General features: G+C 40.7%; 1 protein-coding gene across 3 annotated transcripts in view; it reads left to right on the top strand.

Moving 5' to 3' along the window:
• The first annotated feature begins 12,692 nt into the window (after positions 1-12,692).
• Positions 12,693-26,046, top strand: part of epsti1 (epithelial stromal interaction 1 (breast)) — a 28,529-nt gene continuing 15,175 nt past the window's right edge. The window contains exons 1-9 of one of the 3 annotated variants that reach the window (XM_002938048.5): positions 12,693-12,968; positions 16,079-16,137; positions 19,158-19,241; positions 19,706-19,779; positions 20,634-20,717; positions 21,875-21,948; positions 23,822-23,915; positions 24,352-24,435; positions 25,564-25,637. In XM_002938048.5, coding sequence (XP_002938094.3) covers positions 12,763-12,968; positions 16,079-16,137; positions 19,158-19,241; positions 19,706-19,779; positions 20,634-20,717; positions 21,875-21,948; positions 23,822-23,915; positions 24,352-24,435; positions 25,564-25,637 — 833 coding nt within the window. In that variant the 5' untranslated portion in view covers positions 12,693-12,762. Of the gene's footprint in view, positions 12,969-14,800; positions 14,828-15,715; positions 15,900-16,078; positions 16,138-19,157; positions 19,242-19,705; positions 19,780-20,633; positions 20,718-21,874; positions 21,949-23,821; positions 23,916-24,351; positions 24,436-25,563; positions 25,638-26,046 lie in introns of those variants that run through there. The other 2 variants (XM_031897125.1, XM_012957749.3) reach the window with 2 other exon arrangements.

Genomic DNA, 26,046 nt, shown 5'->3' with positions numbered 1-26,046 from the left:
GTTTACAGTAACAACCCTCTCACTATGTCCTAGCAGCGTGCAATGTTCTAGAAACAGATCAGAGATCAGACCTTTCATGGCCAGAAAACATAGCATAGAAAGCTGCAAATAATTGCATATGTAAAGCACCACACTAACCTGTACAGTACATTTTAGTATTGTGCTTAGGTTCAAAACCTAAAAATATAAAATTTTCTACTCATATAGGCATCTGTTTTGATACATATTTGGGTACACTGCATGTTCAGAGACTCTTCTGGTTCATTATCCTAATTCCTGGTGGTACAAAGCATCCATATCTTTTATAACAAGGGGATGAGACAGCTTGTTCTGACATTTCCTCTAGAATTGGGCACATGCTGCTTTACCAAGAGTTAGTTTTATGCACTAGAGACTTTAAATGTCAGACATAGTCAGCTCTGTACGCTTTTTAAAATCCCTTTAGACAATAGCAGAAGTGGATAGAAATATTGTTGATACAGATATTTTCCCTGACGTGTGAAATAGAACCTTCCTTATCTCTAAAAAGTTAAACAATATAGCTCTTTTTTCTGATGATACATATGGAAGAGCAACAAAAAAAGAGCAAGTTGCTGTAATCTTTTACAATAATACCATGTACTGTAATCTTCTTATGTACCGAAAAACCATTTCGAATTTTGTTCTTGTGTATGTTATCTTTATTTCTGTGACATTTTTCTGGGTGGGGGCATGTAAAGCATTTTTCTTTCAAACTTGCAGCAACATTGACAGTACATGAAATTCAAAGATAACTAAGAATTATATAAATAAAAAACAACTAAATGCTGTAATATGTATGATATTAGTATTATAATATCATAGTAAATCTTTAGTGCCGTGATGAATCATTTTACTTAATAACAAATGCTACACCATGATGTTTACAAGTACTAGTATAATGCTGCACAGCTGCTTTTCAGTTACCAAGTCTGGGTATATTATTATAAAACAGAAGGAAGATTTGTATAATTAGTACCACTGATCTAGTCTATAATTAAGAATGGATTCATATGTAATATGTAAAGTCAACACAGATGATTTTTACTATAACCAAAATGACAGAGCATTTCCTTACTCCTTCTTTGAAATGTACCCCTTTCTTTCTAATGAATTTGTGCCTTACCTCTCCTTTTCTACTCACTGCCTGTATCTCTATATTAAACTCACATCCTATGCCTCTTGAAGATGAGTGCTGTTGGGCAGCTGACAGAGGGGGAATACATTACGTTCACACAGCTCCTAATTATTCCTTTTGTACAATTTTATCTCTAAAGAAACGGGTAACTTTTGGTCAATTGATATCATTACTCACCGCTCTTAAGCTAATTTTTTTTGACAGAGTACATGGCTTCAATTAACCTCTGCCTCTTGTAAATGGTAACTTATTTGTAGCATAATGCAAATGCTTTAAAACATCAATTTGCTTGAGAGAGGCAGTAATGTGATTAGTTCTTAGTCGATTTGGCTGTTCTGGTTTAGGTCCTATGGACACTTTAAAGTGCAAAGTTGTGAACACAACAGCGGGTGCCAAGCATGTACCTCTCCTGCCTACCTCTAGTCTTGGCTGTCTTGCCCCCATCACTGATACTGCATTGTACTTCCTGCCCCTGCCTCACGATGTCATTGCACATGGTTGCGATCGCTGGTGCATGCACGCTGGGGGTGTGCACACGGCAGGGGGGCAAGGTGACCGGCCGGGTTGCCTAGGATGCCTGGCTTGGCCCGCCCTGGGCTGTAAACAGTATAAGTGACAGCAGCAAGCACAGTTCTTAAACTGCAAAGAAATGTAGATGTTCAGTTAACCCATGATATTTGTTAGTTAGAATGCTATCAACAACTACTTGAAGCAAAGGATGAAACAATGACAACTAGTAAATCTTGTCAATGAAACATACTGCATTTATTAGGTTGTACAAGAGACATACTCCATTCATTAATGACCCACAGGGTCATGGTCAGCAAAACACCCTGTCTTCCCATTCACAGGAATGACAAATACTTTGCAGATGACAGAAATCATTCAGGAATGTGAAAGTGAGATCCCTGTCTATCAGGAGCAGTGTCTGCCTTAGGCAGTGCATTTCCCATTTATATGAATTGGAAGTGACTGCAGGTCGGAAAGTGTATATTGATTTCTATAGTTCCCATGTGCCATTAACCTTAATCTAGTGAAAGCGTTTAGAATGCAATGTGGTAATCCCTGTACAATGCCTGTCAATCGCCATTACACTTCATAGTTTTCTTAAAGAGGACCTAAACCCTTTTTAAAGGAGAAGACAAAAATATGCAAAATAATTTACCAATAGAACTGCTGTTTACCAGAATTATTATTAGGAGATTACGGTGTTTTACTTTAAGATATAAAACAGTAATTAATCATCAGAAGGGAAGACATGCTACAGTTTAGTTGTTCTGTGAAAACCTGGTTTCAATTGATCTCCACTCAATAATTATTTCTGAGCATCTTTCCATCAATTAAACATTTTCAATGTTATTAAAGATATTTGTAAATTTCTATACAACTGAAAGCACTATTTGATGATCTTTAAGGTGGCCACACAGATAAAATCATGAGAAATTAAGCTTAGTACAGTTATATGTGGGAGTATGCTAGCCTGCTGATGCAACCTGTACATGTATATGCAAGAGCATGTACAACATGGCTTATTTGGATCCAAGGAAATTATTTACTGTAAAAAATCCTGCTGTTAAGAAATTCAGCTAAAATGCATACTGCAGATCAGGATTTTATAAAAATGGACAACTAGACAAAAGTCTATGAGATTTCAGTAGGTGCATGTTTACTTCCACCTTAGTAAATGTTGCCTTAAATAACACAGTTGGTTTTTGCTATAACACAGTTGGTTTTAGCACTTAAGGGTCAAGACACACAAAGCTACTTAGTAGCAACTACTTGTCACGGCTACAAAAATAGACAATGCTGATCATTTACTGATAACCGTCTCTGTGTGTTTTAGCAGAGGCAATTCTCAGTATTCTCTATGGCAGGGTATTTTATGGCCTTTACTACTTGTGACAAGTAGCTGCTACTTAAGTAGCTCTGTGTGTCTTAACCCTAAAGCTACAGATACCTTGGGCTCCACTACTTTATAGATAGCCTCCACAAAGAGGCCTCCTAATGTAGCTTACCATAGTCTTACAAGTAAGACTGGCGGCAAACTTAATCTTATACTATGGAAAGTCAATTTCAGGAGGTTTGTTACCAAGGTAGCTTAGTGCCATGCTTTCAGAAAGGTGGAACATCATTACAAGGAAAATGGTTGGTTGCACAGAGTGCACTTGGCCTCCCACATGTGCTTATCACAAGCAAATACTTTATTTTAACTCATTTCTATCTTCATTCTATCAGAGTAAAAAAATGTGAACCAATTGAGATATCAAAACAAGGCTAAATTATCAGCTGAGGCCCCTTACATGTAGAGTACAGGTCGTCACATTTGCTTTTAAAACAACCAAACTGCCTGATCATCTAACTCTATGTACATCCTAAATATTTTTGAAGATATCTGAACTAGTAATGATTAAAACTGGCACATTATGTTTTGCTGAAAATTTAAAAGAGACATATAGGATAAATGGAAAAAAACTAATTTTGTAGGCAATTATGAATAATATATGGTGCTGGTTTTACTTTGGGCTAAAATTGAATAGTGTCTGCAAAAATGGTCCCTTTATTGGGGCTCCCTATAGATCCTCTCAGGTCTCTGTCAGTGTTTCAGATGAAGGGTGGGCGTGTCCTAATGGTTTTCGCAGAAGCACAGCTGGAGGGGGATAGCCAATCACAGTCGTGCAGTCACACAAGCAAAGACATACTTAAGTTCCCTACAAGGTCAGCCTAGCTGCTGATTGGTTCCTATCCTACAGTGCCTGTACTGAGAGCTGGGACATACAGAGAATTCATCCAGCAGGAAGTGAAACAGATGGGCTGGGCTAGTGGGGTTTTGGGGGAATTTCTCAATAAATCAGTCTGGAACACAACTTTTTTAAGCACAATCCTTCTATAGTTAGAGGAGTATAATTCACTGCTACATTCTTTATTTTTATATGATATATCTCCCTCAAGTGAAATGCATTGGAGTCAATAGGAAGATGAAATTATATTGCAGTTAGGTGTTTTTAGCTCTACAATAACATATACAGTGCCCTACCTCAGGGATCCCCATCCTTTTCTACCTGTGAGCAACATTTAATGGAAAAAGTTTTGGGGAGGAACACAAGCATGAAAAAGGTTTCTAGGAGTAGCAATGACAGCTATAATTAGCTACTTAATAGCCCCTATGTGGACTGGCAGCCTACAAAAGGCTCTGTTTGGTATTATACTTGGTTTTTATGCAACCAAAACTTGCCTCCTTACCAAAAATTCAAAAATGACCCCCTACTTTGAGGCCACTGGGAGCAACATCCAAGGGGTTGGTGAGCAACATGTTGCCCCTGAGCCACTGGTTGGGGAACATAGCCCTACCTTGTTAGAGAAGCTCCCATGTGTTGTCCCATTTTCTTCACTGGACAGCTTTTTATCCAGACAGATGGAAGCCTGGTGGGAAGGATCAGACTGAGATAAAAAATATGCCCTGGCATTTCAAATACACAGAGGCCCAAACAGCCCCCAACCAGACCACCAAATAGTGACTGTCTATGGCATCTTACAGCAGTCCCTCTGGCATTTGCCAGAATCCATAGATTGCCAGTCCGGGCCTGCTGGCTGATGTGTAAGGCAAGGTGTGGATAATAATGATGTGTGGGGGAGGGTTCTCTTGTGCAACACACCACTTTTTAATGTGAAGCAGGCCCATGCCCCATGCCAAATGCCAAATTCTATAGCACATTAACAAACATTTTTACTGCAGATGAAACCAAGCATGCCTCAAAATGAACCCCAAATTATACCAGGTAAAACGTTCACTTATCACTGTTTGAACTGATTGCGTTGTGCTGTTACAATGCAAATAAACACAGGCAGTAAAATTATCTCAAGGTTAACTCCAAACAACAAAACCACGTTTCTTGCTGTGCTATGCAATTTATAGTTTTGCACTCAAGCAGCAATTCCTTTTTCCAAAATATTTTTGATAGACACCAAAAAATTTCTAATAAAAATATGAACATACTTCCAAACCTACCTATAGGTCATGTTGACTGTCTTTTCTTAAAAGTCCTGTTTCTCTACATAAATCCTACTGAAGATCCCGAACCCGACTGTCTGGCAGCCCGATTGTAGCTTCTCAATCTGTCAAAAGAACTACATCATAAACTGGCAGGATTCAGCTTGCCGTTTGCTTCAAAGAGTTCCCCCTCCCTCACATAGCATCACATGGCGTTGTGAACTAGATAGCAGGTAGGCTTAATCTTTCCATTGCCTGCCTACTTCAAAGGACTGTGCCCCGTCTCTTCCCATGAAGAATTAAATAGCAGGCCAGCTTAAGCTTTCCCGTGCCTGCCTGCCTGCTTCGAAGGGCTCCCCCCCCCCATTACACATAGACAACGGAGCTTAGCTTGTCACACACCGGCTGAAAGCAGAAGGGGCGTTGCAGGTTTGTGATTGAGGATATTTATTCAATTGGGAAACAAAATATGGCTGCTCTGTGGGTCTGTAATTCGTGCTACCATAATTATGAAGCGAAAAAACTTTGCAGATTTAGTTTATAAGGAATTTAAAGCTGATAAAAATTAAAACACAACAGCAGGTGTAAAAAACATTTTAAGTGGCTGTCAGTATCACTTTAACAGCAAAACACTCCGGTTCAAAGAAATTTAAAGGATAGCAACATCATGTGTATATCAATTAAATGTTAGGTGTTACTATTTATAAAGCTAATCCCATAACATTTCTGATTTACACAACCTCTTTACAACTAAGGCAGGGTCACAAATCACATTACATTCTCCTGATTTCCATGATATCAGCGGTTCTTGTCTAATTTCTTGAAGGTTTATGTTGCCATGGGAACCTAGCTAAATGTCAGTGGAGTCCAGCAATCAAATTTCCCTTCACAGACAGCTAATTTATAAACATGTATTTCACAACTGATTAATTGCTAATGTCAGACCCTTGGAAACTTGCCTTTAGTTCCTATTCCATGGTGTACCCAATTAGCAGATATATAAATAAAGCACAGATTTTTTTTTTAGTAAAATCTTAAAGTAAAAGAGGGAGATAAAGTGAAAGAGAAGATACATGTAGTTTAGGATTGCTTCAATAAAACAATAATTCCAAGAAGCATTCATAGGAAATATAACCCGGAAAACTCAATATGTCTATCTATTTATTATCTAGCTATCTAGCTATTATCTATCTTGTTTATAGCGTCTGATATACTACTTGAAATTCCCAAAATGTTTCAGAACATTAAACTTTTATTGTCCAATAGCTGAAAATAAAATGCATTAATAAATATTTGACAAATTAATATAAGTATAGGTCCTGGAAGTGGCTTACAAGAGAATACAATTGCAATGGCACCCTTGTTCTACAGGTCCAATTTTTTTCCACAGAGTCCCATGCTATACATGTAAGAATGATTATTGAAAATGTAACCCTCTTTTACTGTGCTAACCTGGCAGGGAATTGACAACAGAGGATCTAAGGCGCGAGAAGGTGCCTGTCAACCTCACTGCACAGCTCTAAATTTTTATAGCAGGTACACACAGAGGCATAATAGTGGGTGCAGGGGTTTGAGGGAGGGTTGAATTCTCTTTTAAATAAATCTCCAGAAGTGCGGTAATAGCAGTCCAGAATTATCCCATGTAAGCATTCATTTTTAACATTATGGACCATGTGCTGACCTGCCAGGACCTTATAATGTATGGGTAAACCCAGGGGCGCTGCTGCAATGAGGTGTAGAGTTGCCACCTTTCAGCAGACTTAACTCCAGGCACGGATGCAACGTCAATGGGTAGGGACGTGGCACCATGTGGACAGGCTGCTGATGTCACAGGGGCAAGGCTATGACATAGCAATTAGCGAGTGGCCAATTGCCTCGTCAGTTTGGAGCATCCTGCCAGGTTGTCCAAAATGGGAAAACCTGGCAGACAGTTTTGACCCAGACAGTCCTTTGGAAAACTCTTCCATGTATGGAATTTGTTAAACAAATGCTTAGGACATGGGCTAAAGATAAATTAAGGCCTCTTTCCATAATGTAGATAGAACAATACTCCATAAAGCTACTAATGAAATTGTGAGTAGAATTGTTTTCCATCAAACTGGATTTATGCTATGTAGAATCCTATACACAGAGATATCGGCTATTTAATGTTCGGAAATGTTTTGGGAATTTCAAGTAGTATATCAGACAGATCTATTACTTGATAGGCCTGTAATATGCACACCTGTCTGACTTACTCACACATCTTTGTACAGTAATTTTATAATGACGTTGGACTCCTTAAAACTACCTGTTGCTTTGTATGTAAGTATATGCAGCCAAACAAGCTACAGTTCACACACTCATGCTATGGTGGTGCAGACCCCTTCTAAACAGTAGGCAAATGTCATGCACTGTAACACAAGATATTAAAGTAGCAGCACACAGTCTATATAACTCCAGATGATGCAAAAATCACCAGAAAAAACTCGGCAAGTAAAAGTTGATAAGTTTCTATGAGAACTTTATCTAACAAATGTATGTATTTATTGTCCCAGTTTAGTAAAACTTTTGAGGTTTTCAGCCTCAGTGAAAGTGAATGGAACAATGTGATTCTTGCTGGCATGCAACTTTTCCTTTGCAACAAAACATTAAACTGTGCAGGGCCGGCCCTAGGCCAATTGGACCTATTGCTACCAATCGGGCCACACGGGTCCCCTTTAAAAATGACGGGCCCTTTCATTGGTGGTCAGCGGGTAATTTGATTGGTCGCACCCCGTGCGTACATGTGACATCAGTACGCACCGGGCGCAACCTTTTAAAGTGAGGACGCAGTGAGCCGGAGGATGCAAGCAGCGGACAGCTGGAGGAGGAGCAGGGGGACGCGGGGAGAGTTGATTGGAGCTGGAGGACGCTTGGGGAAGAGTTGAGGGAGCTATTGGATGCTGGGGGGAGAGTCGAGGGATGCTGGGAGGAGAGTTGGGGGAGCTGGAGGACGCCTGGGGGAGAGTTGAGGGAGCTGGAGGATGCTGGGGGGAGAGTTGGGGGAGCTGGAGGACACCTGGGGAGAGTTGAGGGAGTTGGAGGATGCTGGGGGGAGAGTTGGGGGAGCTGGAGGACATCTGGGGGAGAGTTGAGTGAGCTGGAGGATGCTGGGGGGAGAGTTGGGGGAGCTGGAGGACAGCCCTGTACTAAGCACAATTCAGCAGGAACAGTCCCCTGCTCCATATGATGGCTACATGAAAGCTGGTCAGTGCTGCTCTGTTCTGCTAGTGTTGGGTGAGTCAGGGAATGGGAGTACACTGCAGGGCAAATTGCATTCTTTCCATGGGCATGGCAGAGCTTTTTGTCCCTATTTCCATTTTTTAAATGTTGGGAGGTGTGCCTGTATTATGCACAATTCAGCAGGAACAGCCTGAAAAACTATAAAACTATGGCAGCATAGGGATTCCCCCTGTACTAAGCATAATTCACAATGTACTAAGGGGGCCCCGCAAAAATGGTTCCAATTGGGCCCTGCAGTTGGTAAGACCGGCCCTGAAACTGTGAAAACTTGATTCAAGTTTTTGTTTTTTAAATACAGTGGCTTGCAAAAGTATTCGGCCCCCTTGAACTTTTCCACATTTTGTCACATTACAGCCACAAACATGAATCAATTTTATTGGAATTCCACGTGAAAGACCAATACAAAGTGGTGTACACGTGAGAAGTGGAACGAAAATCATACATGATTCCAAACATTTTTTACAAATATATAACTGCAAAGTGGGGTGTGCGTAATTATTCAGCCCCCTGAGTCAAGGTAGAACCACCTTTTGCTGCAATTACAGCTGCCAGGCTTTTAGGGTATGTCTCTACCAGCTTTGCACATCTACAGACTGAAATCCTTGCCCATTCTTCTTTGCAAAACAGCTCCAGCTCAGTCAGATGGACAGCGTTTGTGAACAGCAGTTTTCAGATCTTGCCACAGATTCTCGATTGGATTTAGATCTGGACTGTGACTGGGCCATTCTAACACATGGATATGTTTTGTTTTAAACTATTCCATTGTTGCCCTGGCTTTATGTTTAGGGTCGTTGTCCTGCTGGAAGGTGAACCTCCGCCCCAGTCTCAAGTCTTTTGCAGACTCCAAGAGGTTTTCTTCCAAGATTGCCCTGTATTTGGCTCCATCCATCTTCCCATCAACTCTGACCAGCTTCCCTGTCCCTGCTGAAGAGAAGCACCCCCAGAGCATGGTGCTGCCACCACCATATCTGACAGTGGGGATGGTGTGTTAAGAGTGATGTGCAATGTTAGTTTCAAAGTATCAAAATACATGCATATATGAATATATAATTACATGAATATATGATTATATGATATTATATCAAACCTTACAATAGCGTTTTGCATTTTGGCCAAAAAGTTCCATTTTGGTCTCATCTGACCAGAGCACCTTCTTCCACATGTTTGCTGTGTCCCCACATGGCTTGTGGCAAACTGCAAACGGGACTTCTTATGGTTTTCTGTTAACAATGGCTTTCTTCTTGCAACTCTTCCATAAAGGCCAACTTTGTGCAGTGCACGACTAATAGTTGTCCTATGGACAGATTCCCCCACCTGAGCTGTAGATCTCTGCAGCTTGTCCAGAGTCACCATGGGCCTCTTGGCTGCATTTCTAATCAGCAGCGCTCTCCTTGTTCGGCCTGTGAGTTTAGGGGGACGGCCTTGTCTTGGTAGGTTTACAGTTATGCCATACTCCTTCCATTTCTGAATGATCGGTGGAACAGTGCTCCGTGGGATGTTCAAGGCTTTGGAAATCTTTTTGTAGCCTAAGCCTGCTTTAAATTTCTCAATAACTTTATCCCTGACCTGTCTGATGTGTTCTTTGGACTTCATGGTGTTGTTGCTCCCAATATTGTCTTAGACAACCTCTGAGGCCGTCACAGAGCAGCTGTATTTGTACTGACATTAGATTACACACAGGTGCACTCTATTTAGTCATTAGCACTCATCAGGCAATGTCTATGGGCAACTGACTGCACTCAGACCAAAGGGGGCTGAATAATTACGCACACCCCACTTTGCAGTTATTTATTTGTAAAAAATGTTTGGAATCATGTATGATTTTCGTTCCACTTCTCACGTGTACACCACTTTGTATTGGTCTTTCAAATGGAATTCCAATAAAATTGATTCATGTTTGTGGCTGTAATGTGACAAAATGTGGAAAAGTTCAAGGGGGCCGAATACTTTTGCAAGCCACTGTAAGCTAGTGCTCTTGGGGAAAAAAAAAACATTCAAAAAAAGTTAATCAGGTTTTGCCAATTTGCCTTATGCTGCTAAATGCACCAATGGTTGTGGTTTTTTTTATATGTAATTTGTACTGTATGTTCAATGCATACACCCAGCACTAAGAAATATTTTGGCTCTTTAAAAATAGGTGTAAATAATAATACTATTAGTCCCTTCACTGTTGTAGAGCATTTGGTAGGAGGAGGGTACAAGAATAACACAGGGATTCCCTAGGTGCTCTGATATTTAAGTGATAAATGTCCACCCATTCCTGCTAGGATGTAAGAAAGTTACATACTAACTGGGTTCCCCCGGACCCTCATTCTTATGGGCTGAGCTGTTAAAATTGGGACTGTCCCATGAAAATTGGAACAGTTGGGAGGTATGATATAGTTAGCAATTTTCAGGTTAAGTCAGCAGTTTGCCCTAAATCCACCTGTGGGCCTATATTAGACAGTGCCTTGAGAACATCAGAGGCAGCAAGACTTTGTGGCCAGACATATTGGGCAGGTTGGTACCTTCATGTAGACTAGAGAAATCAGTGGCAAGTGAGTTCACTCCAGGAGTGAAAGGTAGGGAGGGATAGCTAGAAAGGACAGCCTGTTGTCCTGGCAAGAAGTGTTTAGAGAGGGGTAGAGCCTCTGCGGCAAATAGTGCACAAGAGAGGGAACTGAGCATTTAGGTGTAGGTTATAGGAGAGCCTAAAGGTGAAGCGTGGGCAGAGTACATACGGTCACCACAGAGGAAGGTGTAATGGTCCTTAGTGGGCAGGGAGTGTAAAGCTAAGCTGAGATTTGAGCCAGGGACCCTTAGGTTTCTGCCTGCATGCCTCAACCACTGGGCCAGGTGAGCGACTAGCATGCTTGCTCATTACCTATCTTGTTCCTGCCCATGCTCTTGTTATGTTGTGTTCTATCCCTGCTCCTGCTGTTGCTCCAGTCCCTATGCCTGCTTCTGCCTGCTCTGACCCTTCAACCTCCCACTCCCTTCTGTTCTTGCTCCAGGTTCATTGTTCTCTCTGCTCCTCTCTTGCCTATCCCAGATCCTTCACCTGCTTCACCCTTATCCTGCCAGTCCTGTCACAGTCTTTGCCCTCTCCATGTTATCCTGTCACAGTCTTTGCCCGCTCTGTTCTGTCCTGCACACTCTTTGCCTGCTCTGTTCTGTCCGGCACAGTCTTTCCCCGCTCTGTTCTGTCCTGCACACTATTTGCCTGCTCTGTTCTGTCCGGCACAGACTTTGCCTGCTCTGTTCTGTCCTGCACAGTCTTTGCTTGCTCCTGTCCGCACATTATCAGCCCTGATTCATACCTTCCCCATTTCCTCCTCTGTGCTGCCTACATATCCCTGACAGGGAGCCCCTGGAACAGCTAATGGCACTCTGTTGGTGCATCCAAATGGGACAGGGGTCCTGGAGGCTTCAGTGAGAAACGCTGGATGTGTGTGAGAAGCAGATTGAGACAAACTATCTGCAGAAGTATTGTGCATTATATTACTATCATCCTTTGTTGGCAACCACAAAGGCCTGGGCCTAGGGCGGCACAAATTTAGGGGCGGCATGCCGCCCCGCAGCAACAAAATTTTGACATTTTGCTCCCATATGGAGCAATGGGGACTTCTCCCCACTGTTCCGTATGGGAGTTTAAATGCCCGTGCATGCGCGCTTGCGTCGACAGGCGGGTGAGAGAAATGTTTGTTCCTGCATGCGTGTGGGGGGGGGGGGAGCGAATGGGGGCTGTTGAAGGTGTTCAACAGCAAAGAGAAAACATCTTATACAACGTATTTCAAAAACCCCTCTGTCTTGTTTGTGGTCACACGCATCTACATTGTACATGTGACGTAATGCGCACCAATATCACAAGTGACGTCACGCACACACACTTCCACAGAGCGCCATGACCCCCTCAGCTGCACGGCGGAGGCTGGAGGCATATTTTATTAAATAAAAAAAAGACAGTATAGGCATGTTAAATAAGTGCCTTATTATAAATATGCCCCTGCCATCAGATGCCTTACAGCAAGATCTTGGCTCATAGTAGTCAGTCAGGATAGCACACTTCCCCCTCACTTTATTTGCAGTTAAGTAAAATTGGCCGGTGTTTCTACTGCCCCTTGCATCTTTAATCACAGGGTAAGTTGTATATATATATAAATGCAAGGAAAAGCAGACGTTGTACTATACAGTATTCCCTCAGGCGGTATAGAGGTGAGTGAGGGGACTGAGTTCAGTGCAGGCGGGACACCCCTGTAGGGCAGACCCACAGTCACCCAGTGTGCGGAAGACAGGCAAGTGGGCGGGGCCGCGGGGATTTCCAAATCCCTCAGAAACTTTTCCTCTTTGGCTGAGTAGCAGCTGTGTGGTCGCAATGTACGGACAAGGTGCTGAGCCTGGACGCGGAGGGGAGAATGGTCGCAGGTTGCACAACGGAAACCTATATGGAGCCCAGCGGAGTCATCCAGATGAAGGGAGATGGGGCACTGAAAGAATGGGGGATCGGCCAATCTCTGAACAAAGTTCCTTTGGGCAAGATGTTCAGCAGCAGTGCCAAGATACCTCCAGGGATCCGCAGTAGTAAGTGAAGCTGTGCAGAAGAGGCTAACAATGCATAGATAGTTACATACACAGATACATTAGAACTATAGCTCTTAGAGTGTGGGGAGGCAGCGTTTAGGTTAAAGGAGCTTCTTTAATAAAGTAAATGAACGCATACTGTGCAGGATCTAATAGAACCAGACAGTGGGAGCTTGAATCCCCCCGAGTGGGAACGCAGGCACCTAGCGTATCACTATGGGGAGGTCACTTTCACTTTCTCAGAACTCATTCAGTTTCGTTTCCTTGGAACTGAGCTTCAAGCGGGCGGGAGGCGGAGGCACACCATGAAGTGACAGGGGGAGGCACACCATGAAGTGACAGGGGGAGGCACACCATGAAGTGACAGGGGGAGGCACACCATGAAGTGACAGCATGAAGTGAGGCACACCATGAAGTGACAGGGGGAGGCACACCATGAAGTGACAGGGGGAGGCACACCATGAAGTGACAGGGGGAGGCACACCATGAAGTGACAGGGGGAGGCACACCATGAAGTGACAGGGGGAGGCACACCATGAAGTGCACACCATGAAGTGACAGGGGGAGGCACACCATGAAGTGACAGGGGGAGGCACACCATGAAGTGACAGGGGGAGGCACACCATGAAGTGACAGGGGGAGGCACACCATGAAGTGACAGGGGGAGGCACACCATGAAGTGACAGGGGGAGGCACACCATGAAGTGACAGGGGGAGGCACACCATGAAGTGACAGGCAGTATTACAGTGTATCACTGGGCCAGGCTTCCAATCCATCGTCTCCAACTTGGCTATAAACCTCAATATGTCATACCCCAATCCCAACTCAACACATAACACCTCTAAACAATACCTTTTGTTTTTTGTTTTTTTTTTACACTTTTTGGAGTGAGTTTAGTTGGTGTGGGGGTATGTTAGAGTCCCATGAAGTGATTCTTGCCCAGCAGGCTTGCACTTATACCCTGCCTCCTATCTACATTTGGCAAGCTAGCCAATCTCAACTATTACTAAATTAATCATCTATACCAGCTGTGATTATTTTAACCCTTCTGCTGCTGCTTCCTCAGCTACCATCCCATGTTACCTACCTGACTTAGAAAACAGTGCATGTTGTGGCTTTTAAAACCGAGTTAGGGCACAAAAGCAAATTAACAGCCTACTATGCTATTAATTACAAGTAAGACAACATGTATGGCCTTGGGTGAGTGTGCCTTTTTGACAAATTATCATGGCTCTGTGCCCATTGGCAGCACAACCCATTCCTGTCAGAGACAGCCTTTTGCAATTCTCAGTGCCAAACAGAAATTTGAGGTACCATAGAGGTAGAACAAGGAGACGCCTGTCTGCAGAGTGCTGTGAGCAATGATTTATTCCTTGTAAAACAAAACGAAAATATCCATCATTTTGATAAACAGTTTGCTAACACATATTCCTTGCAGTATCAGAGCAGCCATGGCTGCCTTCACTCATAGGAATGATCATAAATGCAGATCCAGCTCCCTAAGTATAATAACCTGTGCCCATATATCAGAGCTGTGGGATCAGAATTGGTAACACTTTTGGGTAACTGGAGTCGGTGAAAATGTACTGATTCTGACTCCTAATAAATAAATTGTAATGAAAAATAATAAAGTACTTCTGCTGTAAGAATAAAGCCCAGTGCGTAGTTGTTTTACCTTTTGTTAAAAATGTAGGTTTAAGGAATATATGTAGTTTCTTTAATAAATAAAATAAAAAGCCACATTGACATAAGCTTAGCTTAGTTATAGATTGAGACCCAAACAGGGTTTGTTCCCAAAAGAAGACACCATCTTCATATAACTTTACAACTGCTGGGGTTTAGCAGTGATGAATGCCATGTACGTTGTGTTCTTTCATTCAATATGGAAAGTAGATTAGTGTATTGAAAACTGAGAAGTTGGAGTCGAAGGATTTATGTACCAACTCCACTGCCCTGCAATATAATGCAATGAATTCTGAAGGGAATGCAACGTGCTTGTAAATCCTGCTTATACACAGGGCATGTTTTTCAAAGCTGGCCTTATATATACTGATAAAATTGTTTTGTCCTTACTAATGTATAGGTTCCATGGATATCAGTTGGTCATTAATTAGCCAGCTTGCAAAGGCTGTTGGACTATGTATGCTACTTATATGGTATTCAGCCTTTGGGCACATTGATCAGGTACTGTATGGGATCGGTGTGTATATGGCTGCCTTTGAATGCCCAGCAGTGCTTTGCTCAGATCTTATAGCTAACTGTATGTACGCACAGCAAATTAAGGATCACACAGTATATATTGTATACATACATATTTGCCTCTACTCACCCACTACCAAATGGATGCTTCACAACACAGATATTGTTTAAAATGTGCCATTATTTAGTTTATGGATAAAACTATGCAGTGGGGAGAGTCACACAGGATAGGTGTTTTTACCAGTTGGTCATACATGTTAATAAAATCACTTTATAGTAGGGATGCACTGAATCCCAGATTTGGTCCCGGCTGAACCAAATGCTAATTAGAATTCAGAAAGGGTTAAATGGGCAGTGAAATTTTTTTTTTAACCCCTTCCAATCTTAATCAGCATATGGTAATTCAGATTCGGTTCGGGATTTGGCCGAATGCTGCTGGGTGGGTTCAGGGGTTTGGCCAAACCCAAAAATGTGGGTTCGGTGCATCCCTACTTTATAGTCTTATAATATATTGCCACTTGTATGATATCTGCCTGTTTGTCCTGCAGGCAGTCAGTCAGATAATGACTAGTATCAGCCAGAGTATGCCGCCTTAAATGTGTATTCTTAGCTCAAAACTGACACAGCCCTATGTGACGTCAACCATTGTTATTATTTGTTCAGTGAGCCTTCTACCACTTTAACCAACAGATGAAAAGTGAGGAGATGACTTATCTACCTGCTGTGCTAAAGTAAAGGAAACTGGCTGTGTCACCTCATTTATATAAATCTAGAGCACCTATATCTATGTCTACAGCATTGTTTGATTATCTGTATTTTGAAAAAATGACAAAAGGTAAAGGTGATGTGTGTTTGATCTAAATAATATATGTAAATGCATTTTTACCCTGTTTTTTTTTTTATTTTGTAGCATGGGAGGCTTCAGTATGATATCACCAAATCAATCCAAAAGAGAAAAAACTCAGACAAGTAAGACCTATTTACATGTATTTACTATTTACTCACAGTAAGGGGAAATCTTTACCTGTGTTCACTATAAGCCAGGAGCAGGGTAACCTTAAAAAATACTTCCTTGGTGGGTTGCGTAAATACTGTAGCTTCAACTGTATTGCATTCACAGGAAAACTATGCACCTAGCGTGCTTCACAATTATGGTGGAATTCTGGGAAAAATGCTGCATTGTTGTTAAAAAACCATGGTGACTTTTATGTAAAATTTGCACTTTGCACATTGCGCTTCCTTTACTATGCTGTAATTATGTTGGGTTGAAAACCCCAACATACTGTTCTTCGACTTTAGCTTATTCTTCCGCTTCTTATTCTTATTCTTAGCGCCCCCCCAAACGCTACTCCTCCTACAGTTCTCCACACTTCTTTGCCCTATAGCAGAGCAGATTGCTTGTGCTTTTCTAAGCAATCCCGCCCCCTGTCTTTTTGTGGCGCCTCTCCGAACCCCCCAATTTTCCCATTGACTTTGACAGGGAAGATTTTCAAACTGCTGCCGCACTTACAGCTTTGAAGCTACACCCCCCAAACTTGAATAACATAATAATGGGGTCACCCCAAATGAAACAGCGACATTTGTTGGATGACCCCAAAGTGGGAGGGGCCAACAACAGCCAATCAAATTTCACCCATTGACTTTGATGGGGAAATTGAAACTGCTGCCAATCTTACAGCTTTGAGGCTACACTCCCCAAACTTGAATCACACAGTCATGGGGTCAGCCTGAATGAAAATATGATGATTGTTGGATGCCCAAAAGTGGGCGGAGCTGTGAACAGCCAGTCAGATTTTACCGATTGATTTGGCGGAAATCCAACCTGCTGCCATTCTCACAGTAATAACACCGGGATCCTAAAACTTTTTACACTTGGTCACTAGGAGACTGCAGTTTTAGTTTTGAAAAGTGGGCGGAGCCACCAACAGCCAATCAAATTTCACCTATTGATTTTTATTGGTTTGGTGCCAGAGTTCCCAAACTTTGCACAGTCAGTCACTGGGTGACTACGCATTCAAGTTTTTTGTTTTTTTTTAAACAGCAAAGTGGGAGGGTCACCCCAAATTAAACAGCGACATTTGTTGGATGACCCCAAAGTGGGAGGGGCCAACAACAGCTAATCAAATTTCACCCATTGACTTTGATGGGGAAATTGAAACTGCTGCCAATCTTACAGCTTTGAGGGTACACTCCCCAAACTTGAATCACATAGTCATGGGGTCAGTCTGAATGAAAATATGATGATTGTTGGATGCCCAAAAGTGGGCGGAGCTGTGAACAGCCAATCAGATTTTACCTATTGACTTGGTGGAAATCCAACCTACTGCCATTCTCACAGTAATAACACCAGGGTCCCCAAACTTTGCAGGGTTAGGCACCAGGTAACTGCAATTCAACGTAAGAAAAAGTGGGCGGAGCCACCAACAGCCAATCAGAGTTTACCTATTGACTTTCAATGGGGAAATTCAACCTGCTGCTATTCTCACAGAATTAACACCAGGGTCCCCAAACTTTTCACAGTTAGTCACTAGGGGACTGCAGTTTTAGTTTTGAAAAGTGGGCGGAGCCAACAACAACCAATCAGATTTCACCTATTGATTTTTATTGGTTTGCTGCCAGGGTTCCCAAACTTTGTATAGTCAGACACTGGGTGACTACGCATTTAAGGTTTTTTGTATTTTTGTAAGTGGGTGGAGCCAACAACAGCCAATGAGATTTCACCTATAGACTTCATATGTTTAAATTTAAACTGCTGCCATTCTTTAAATATTAATACTAAGGTCTCCAAACTTTGCAGAGCTAGTCACCAGGTAACTGCAGTTCAGAGATAGAAAAAGTGGGTGGAGCCACCAACAGCCAATCAGATGTTAACTATTGATTTTCAATGGGGAAATTCAATCTGCTGCCATTCTCACATTATTAACACCAGGGTGACTTGAGGACTGCATTTTTAGGTTTTAAAAAGTGAGGGGAGCCACCAACAGCCGATAAGACTTCACCTATTTAATTTTTTTTGTTTAAATTTAAAATGCTGCCTTTCTCACACTATTAATGTCAGGGCTCCCAAACTCTGCACAGTCAGTCACTGGCTGACTACATATTCAGGGTTAGAACAAGTGGGCGGAGCCACCAACAGCAAATCCATTTCCACCCATTAGATTTCATTGGTTTATATTTAAACTGATGCTATTATTTCAGGGTTTCCAGGGTTGTTAAAGTTTGCAGAGTTAGTCACTGGGTATTTGCCGTTCAAAGTTAGAAGAAAAAAAAAACCATTTCACCTATTTACTTTCAATGGTGAAGTGTAAAATGCTGTCAGTCTCACAATTTTTATGCCTGAGTCCCCAAACTTTGCAAAGTTGGTCACTGGGGGACTGCAGTTCAAAAATTGAAAAAGTGGGTCGGGCCACTAACAGCCAATCAGATTTCATCCATTGAATTTTATTGGTTTAAATTTAAAATGCTGTCATTCTCACTATTTAGCCAGGGTGCCCACTGTTTGTCACTGGGTGACTTTGACTCAAGGTTAAAAAAAGTGGGCAAACCCACCAACCACCAATCACAATTCACCTATTGACTTATTGGTTAAAATTTTAACTGCTGCAGTTCTTTAACTATTAATCCTAGGGTCCCTAAACTTTGCAGAGTTAGTCACTGGGTAACTGCAGTTCCAGGTTAGAAAAAGTGGGTGGAGCCACCAACCGCCAATCAGATGTCACTCGTTGACTTTCAGTGGGGAAATTTAAGTTGCTGCCATTCAGACACTATTAAAACCAGGGTCCCCAAACTTTGCACAGTGGTTTTTACTATATACCTGTGAGTCCAAGTTTAGAGAAAGTGGACAGAGTCCATTCAGTGACTTCATGTTTTTCAACCCAACATGAAGTTTGTTCTCAAACTTCCCTTTCTAGTTTTTGCAGATGTTATCTTGCATAAATCAAGGAGGCTTTAATGCTAATATGTTTTATGGCACTCTATTTTTTTTGTAGTTGCTAAGCAAGAGCTGGAAAACTGGGAGCATTTTAAACAGGGTCAGAAACATGGACCAATTAACCTAACACCAAAGAAGCTAGGTAAGTAAAGTTATGATACACAGCAAATCCTGAGCACACAGATTTCATTCCAGCCAACACTATAGCAGAAAAAAGTAACATTTTTAACTTTTGATCTTTAAACAAAACATTCTACCAAAAAGAAATAAAATTTAAGTTCGGAGCAACAACTATATTGAAATGATCCTGTTTACATTTAGAATAAGTATAATTGCTAGTAAAATTATTTTGTTTATATTTTAAAATAAGAATAATTTATGTGCACTCATTCTAATGCCATTGAACACATCTACAAAAGTATTAGCAATTTTCTTAGAAACAGTTTCAATTTCTATAAGCGAGTAACTGCCATTGTTTAGTCCCAGTTGGTAAAAAGTTCTGGGAAGATACACTCTATTTGTAATTAGGTTTACCCTCTACCAGTACTGATAATGACAAAAATAAATGGGTGAATTTTTCCATTTCCATTTTTCACCTTATTCTAGGTGGTGGAATAACACAAGGTGAAGCTAGATGGAACCAACAAGTGACGCAGTCTCAGTCCAAATACCAAAAAATGGTTTGATTTTGTTTTTTTAACATTGTATAATGATTAAAAATCACACATGCATTGGTTTGAACAGGAATCTGTTTTTAAAATTAATCTGAAAAATATCAATTGGAAACAGGTTAGAATGTGTAATAGAATGTGTAATAGAATGTGTCTCCATGAGTAATTTCAGGCCGCCTGGCCAATTTCAGGTCAGATATCGGTCGGGTGTGGTCGTCGTTTCTGCCCCTACACGGGCCGATAAGCTGCCGAATCGGTCAAAGGAACCGATATCGCCAACTACAATTGGCCCATGTATGGCCACCTTAACTCTCCTAACTGCCCCAAATATGAATAGTGGCTGGTGCAGTCAGCCCGGGGGCACACCATGGTATGAGACCTAGTATTTAGTATTAAATAGTCACACAATGTTGGTATTACACATTTTCCACATGTGAATAGCCCACTTGGAATCATGAAATGGGGTTCATTATTTTTTTTACATCTAGGAAGGTTTCTTTGTATTGTGAATACTGCATATCTATTATTTAGGGCAGTGCTCTCCAACTTATTACCTGTTGTGGGGCGATTATTTCCTCATACATCATGTTCCTGGTCCTGATTATATTAAAATAATAATGTCATACAATAAAGTATATTGAGTCCGTGAGTAGACTGGGGGCCAGAAAAATCTGTTGGAGGGCCGCATCCAGCCAGTGGGCCTTCAGTTGGACAGCCCTGACTAAGGGTATAAAACATTTCATTATGTCCTTACTGATCATTTATATGAAATATTCTTTTTGCTGTTAATCAGATTTGTTTGAATCATACTATCAAAATTAAAAGATTTTGGTCTCCTAAGAAAGCAACTGTTTCCCTTGCAGCTCAAGAGAGAAGAGTATAAGAAAAAAGTGAGAGAAGAAGAGGAAGCTCAAATACAGAAAATGAAGGACATCCAAAGACAAAAGGTATCATTCATAATTAGCACCACTAAACAAGTTTAAATTAGTAAGCATGGGTGCAATTAGGGTGTGACCACATAATTCATATAAACAGAAACATGAGATTATTTGCACTGACCCGTATATCAGTATATTAAAAGAGAACTAACCCTTAAAATGAACATGACTAGAAATGCCATATTTTATGTACTGAACGTATTGCACCAGCCTAAAGGTTTAGCATCTCTATAGTACAGGTATAGGACCCGTTATCAAGAATGCTCGGGACCAAGGGTATTCCAGATAAGGGTTCTTTCTGTAATTTGGATCTCCATACCTTAAGTCTACTAAAAAAACAATAAAATATTAATTAAACCCAATAGGATTATTTGATTAAAATGGAGTCTATGAGAGATGGCCTTTCCGTAATTTGGAGCTTTCTGGATAAAGGGTTTCCGGATAAGGGATCCCATACTTGTAGTAGTGATCCAGGGCTTCAGAGTTCTCACAGGAGCTCCCCACTTGGTAGAAGTGTCTGTGGCAGTCAAAAGTTTAATGTGCTCTGGGCAGCTGTTGCAAACATAATCAAAGGGTTTTTGCTAATCATCAAGCAGAAAACAAGGTTTGTCTGTCATAGAAGCTTATGCTACAGAGATGATTATTTACTGAAAGCTATGGGGGTAAAAGTTAATCTCTGCTTTAAGGCCATTTTTCTTGCATCCTTTTTTTCTGATTTAAATATGCACCTACTGTGGAGGTGCATACAAATATAAAGGCTAAATAAACTTTTGTTTTCATTTTTACTCAAAGGAAAACAGTCACTCTACTACTGTTCAGAGCTGATTATTAATTGCTAATCACACTGGTTTCAGAACCACCATGCACTAATAATCTGTATTAATTACTAAGCATTTATAACCTGTATATATAGTATATTGTCAGTCCCTAAGCTCAGTAACTGACAGCAGCACAGAGAATGTGCAGTGACTCTGCAGAAAAGAAGTTGGGGAGCTACTTGGAGCACACTCAGAGGCACAGATCTTCCCTGCTAAAGGGCTGTGGTTGCCTTGACATTAAAAAATTACTAGTTATCATATATTACCATTAATATATATATATAGATATATACATGTATATAAAAATGCTAATATAAAAAAAACTATTTTATTGTGGGATGATTTTAGGCTGAGAGGCTTGAAGAAAAAAATCTACAACAAGAGGCTCAGAGACAAATTGAATATGGTGAAGACAGGTACAGGTAAGATAAACAGCGATAATTCAGTTTAAGTTTATTGCCAAATATTCTGTAGAGTGTTCAGTATTTTTGCAAGTTATGCTGTTATCCTTGATGCCAATATTTGGGCGCATCAAAATTTTCCATCCTGTCCGAATGGCAAGACAACCAATATCCAAGGCTTTTACCGATATTGGTCGCCTCATCTCCCACTATACACGCACCGAATATCATACAAAACCTCATTTTGTACGATAATTAGGTGCATGTATGGCCACCTTAAGTTTTCATGTGATAAATTATTTCCTCACTAAATTGAATCTGGCCCATTGTGTATTATACACTGGATGTTTACAGATTCTGAAAGCTCCCCTGATATTAATGATAACCAAGGAGTCCCATGAACTTTTTAAAGGCTCGAGACACCAGGTGGACAGATTTCAACTGCACAATTAAACCTGTTTATGCTGCTTTGTCAGGACAAAAAGTTAATGATATAAGAATTCACTTTGTAGTCTATATGATTTATATTAACACACTCAGCCTGCAGCTTTGATACATGAAATTTTCTAGGGGCTCCTAGTACCTTTGTAATCTACAGTGTGGGCATTTCTTTATGTATTTACAACGATCTATGTTGCATGCCCTTCTGTGACAGTATGCCCATGTTAGCACTGTAGATTATATAGGATATTATATCCCCACTAACATTTACAAAAAAACGTGAAATTACCTCAGAGTCCTGTGACCTTTATAAAAGCACTATGAGACTTCTAATAGCCTTATAAATTATTTGTATAATGCACACTAAGGGGATACATTATCCTTCATACACTGTAATCAATCAAAGAAATAATCTGCTAACTACTGTAATTAAGAAAACTATTTCCTAGTGATTTGTATGATGATTTTTGTGGAAAAGCACTAGAAATTTCTCTCTGAGTTTTGTCAAAGTTTTTTTCAATATTACATTAGGCAGTATAATAACAATTAAACCTCAAAACACATACCAATTCAGAGTAAACAAGTTTTTTACATATAATGTGCTGACATGATTATATCAGAAAATCATTGACAAGCCCATAACCAAAGGCCCCAAATTTACTTAAAGTAAACGCTGACCTGGGTGTATGTATACCCCAGGTCCTCTGCTAAAAGTTTCTATGAGCCGGCACACCAACAATGAAGGTCACTTAAATGAATAGCAACTTACCGACACTGGAGTTTGGTTCGGGTGCTTGGAGCCCGAACCCGTAGCCCAAAGGAGTAAATTCAAATCTCAGAAGAAAATGCCTACGATTAAGTGCATAAACACAGGAAACGCGTCAGGCATTCTGGGTTTTAAAAGGATGTAAATAAAGTATTGAATTTTTATTCTACTCTCTGGCTGTCCGTGGTGCTTCGAGAGCCGTTTCTTCTGAGTATAATAACATTTCTCTTAATAGATGTACAGTATTGCTACAATGGGACTGTTGTTAGAGCAAATGATAACCATACTGTTTAAGCTGTACCCTGCAGGATTCATAGTGAAACACACCGACAGTAAGGTGACGGCAACATGTTAGACATGGTTGCTTATCTGATCTAGCTGGGTAAATGCTACTGTTTCCAGCTTTGGTTTTATGTTGTAGGTACTACATGATAATTGCCTTACCAGCAGTGGTTGGGAGGGGGGAATTAATGCATCTGGTTTCAGGGATAGCAGAATACTGGATGGTATTTTCAGAGACTTCATAAAATGTTTGTTTTTCTGTCCTGTCTAGTTGTAGCCTAAAAGGATCGTGCTTGCTGTTTAATTTTATTTATACCTGAAAACTCATTAATTGTGCTTTTATGACTATTCCTTCATGCATTATATTGAGGTTGTTAGATGTAAGACCCTCTCTTTTTTAAACAGAAGAAACAATGCATTTCTCAACCTCTTGTCTCAGACTGAAACCCATTATCAGAATCAGACGCGGGAGTGCCATGGAAATCCATATAAAGCTCAGGTAAGTGAATGTGGGAACTTTGTACAAAGGTTGAAGTCAGGGTCAGACTGGGCCGCCGGGACACCGGGAAAAATCCCGGTGGGCCCCGGCGGCCCAGACCCGACCCTTGCGGCGCTCCCCCTGCCCGACCGCTCCTTCCCCCGATGCTTAAATTTACTCGATCGGGGAAGGACGTCGGGTGGGGGGCCCTGCGAGGGGGGTTGGAGGGGGGAGGCAATGGGCGCAGCCATATGGGTGGGCTATGGGCGTGGGCCCTTCACCCTCCAGTCTGACCCTGGTTGAAGTGTAATCTCATGTAGCTTTCCTCTAAGTTAAACCTCATTAAAAATGCAATACTACGTTTAAGAAAAATGTCGAACAAAGCTCTGTTGGTTTTGCTGCAACATAAAAAGGAATCTAGGAAAAGGCATGAGTGAAATACTTTTGTAATTTTCAGATCCAGAGAGAAGAATACAAGAATAAACAAAGGGCAGAAGAAGAAGCTAGGATACAAGCAATGAAGGGCATTCAAAGGCAAAAGGTGGGACTTATACATAAAAAATAATTATTCATAGGTAATATTCAGGAAATTTTGTTAATCTAGAGCTATTCAGTTGTATGCCGCTAAAAATTCAATTTTAAGGGCTTTTAAACACATGCTCACACATGTGTTTGAGACAGGTTTAAGCATACTTAGACGCATCAAGGAACGGATTCCATTATATTCTGTCTGGTTGTACTCATGAGCATTCAGAGCTGCATGTATGGCATTCGTTTCATTGCGGCTTTTTAGGTGCAACATGCTACATTTTCTTGTGCTTCATGTGCAGAAGGTTGCATTTAAAAAAACTGACAAAAATGTGCTTAGGTGCATTTAAAAGCATATAAATGTATGTGTTTGTTTGGGGCAGCATGCATTTCTAAGGACGTGTGTCTTACACCGGTGTGTGAGAGTCCTTTAAGGGGTTGTTCACCTTGAAATTAACTTAAAGTATGATGTAGACATTGCTTTTCTGAGACAATTTGCAATTGGTTTTAATTTTTTATTTTTTGTAGTTTTTCATTTATTTAGCTTTTTGTTGAACAGCTCTCCAGTTTGGAATTTCAGCAGCTAACTGGTTGCTAGGGTCTTGCTTACCTTAACAAGTGCTATTGTGGACACCTCAGTGTGTCACCGAGCCATACCCTTTACTTTTAACTATTTGATATATTTTAATGGTTAATTAAAGATTAAGTTTTAACTTGGTCAGAGTCTACGAATCAATACAACTGTGGGTGGTGCAGTGTTTTGATCTTCTTTCTTTCTTCCTTAATTACCTTAACAACCAGGCAGTGGTTTGAATAGAAGAGGAACTAAATAGAAAGATAAGGAATAACAAGTATTAATATAAATAAATTTGTTGCCTCACAGAGCAATAGTTTTTTGTCTAGTGGGGTCAGTGACCCCAATGTGAAAGCTGGAAAGATGTAGACAAAAAAGGCAAATGATTAAAAACTATAACAAATAAATACACACTAAACGTTATCTTAAAGGTCAACCACCCCTATAAGACACTCAGATAAGTGGCAACCCATATTTTAAAAATAATAATAATAAGTATTGTATTGACTTGATGTTTTATGCCACTAATTTTCACCATAAACATTTCTCTCACAATTATACTTTTAGGCTGAAAAGCTAGAAGAAACAGCTCGTCAAGAAGACTTAAAGAGACAAATAAAGTGGCAAGAAGACAGGCACAAGTAAAAAACATTAACTTAATATTTGTAAAGTATATACATAGTAAATTATATTGGTTTGAATATGTTTGGTAGAATATTTAATCCGTTACATTCAAATATACCCTATTGATTGAAGGGTTTAGCTTTCATAATACTATGTGCCATACACATTATACTAGCACATTAAGGGGCTGATTTACTAACCCACGAATCCGACCCGAATTGGAAAAGTTCCGACTTGAAAACGAACATTTTGCGACTTTTTCGTATGTTTTGCGATTTTTTCGGATTCTTTACGAATTTCTCGTTACCAATACGATTTTTGCGTAAAAACGCGAGTTTTTCGTATCCATTACGAAAGTTGCGTAAAAAGTTGCGCATTTTTCGTAGCGTTAAAACTTACGTGAAAAGTTGCGCATTTTTCGCGTAA

The sequence above is a fragment of the Xenopus tropicalis genome, chromosome 2, assembly GCF_000004195.4.
Source record: "Xenopus tropicalis strain Nigerian chromosome 2, UCB_Xtro_10.0, whole genome shotgun sequence".
In the NCBI taxonomy this organism is placed as follows: Eukaryota; Metazoa; Chordata; class Amphibia; order Anura; family Pipidae; genus Xenopus; species Xenopus tropicalis.
The sequence above is the reverse complement of the archived record's forward strand: the minus strand, read 5'-3'. Positions and strand labels throughout refer to the sequence as shown.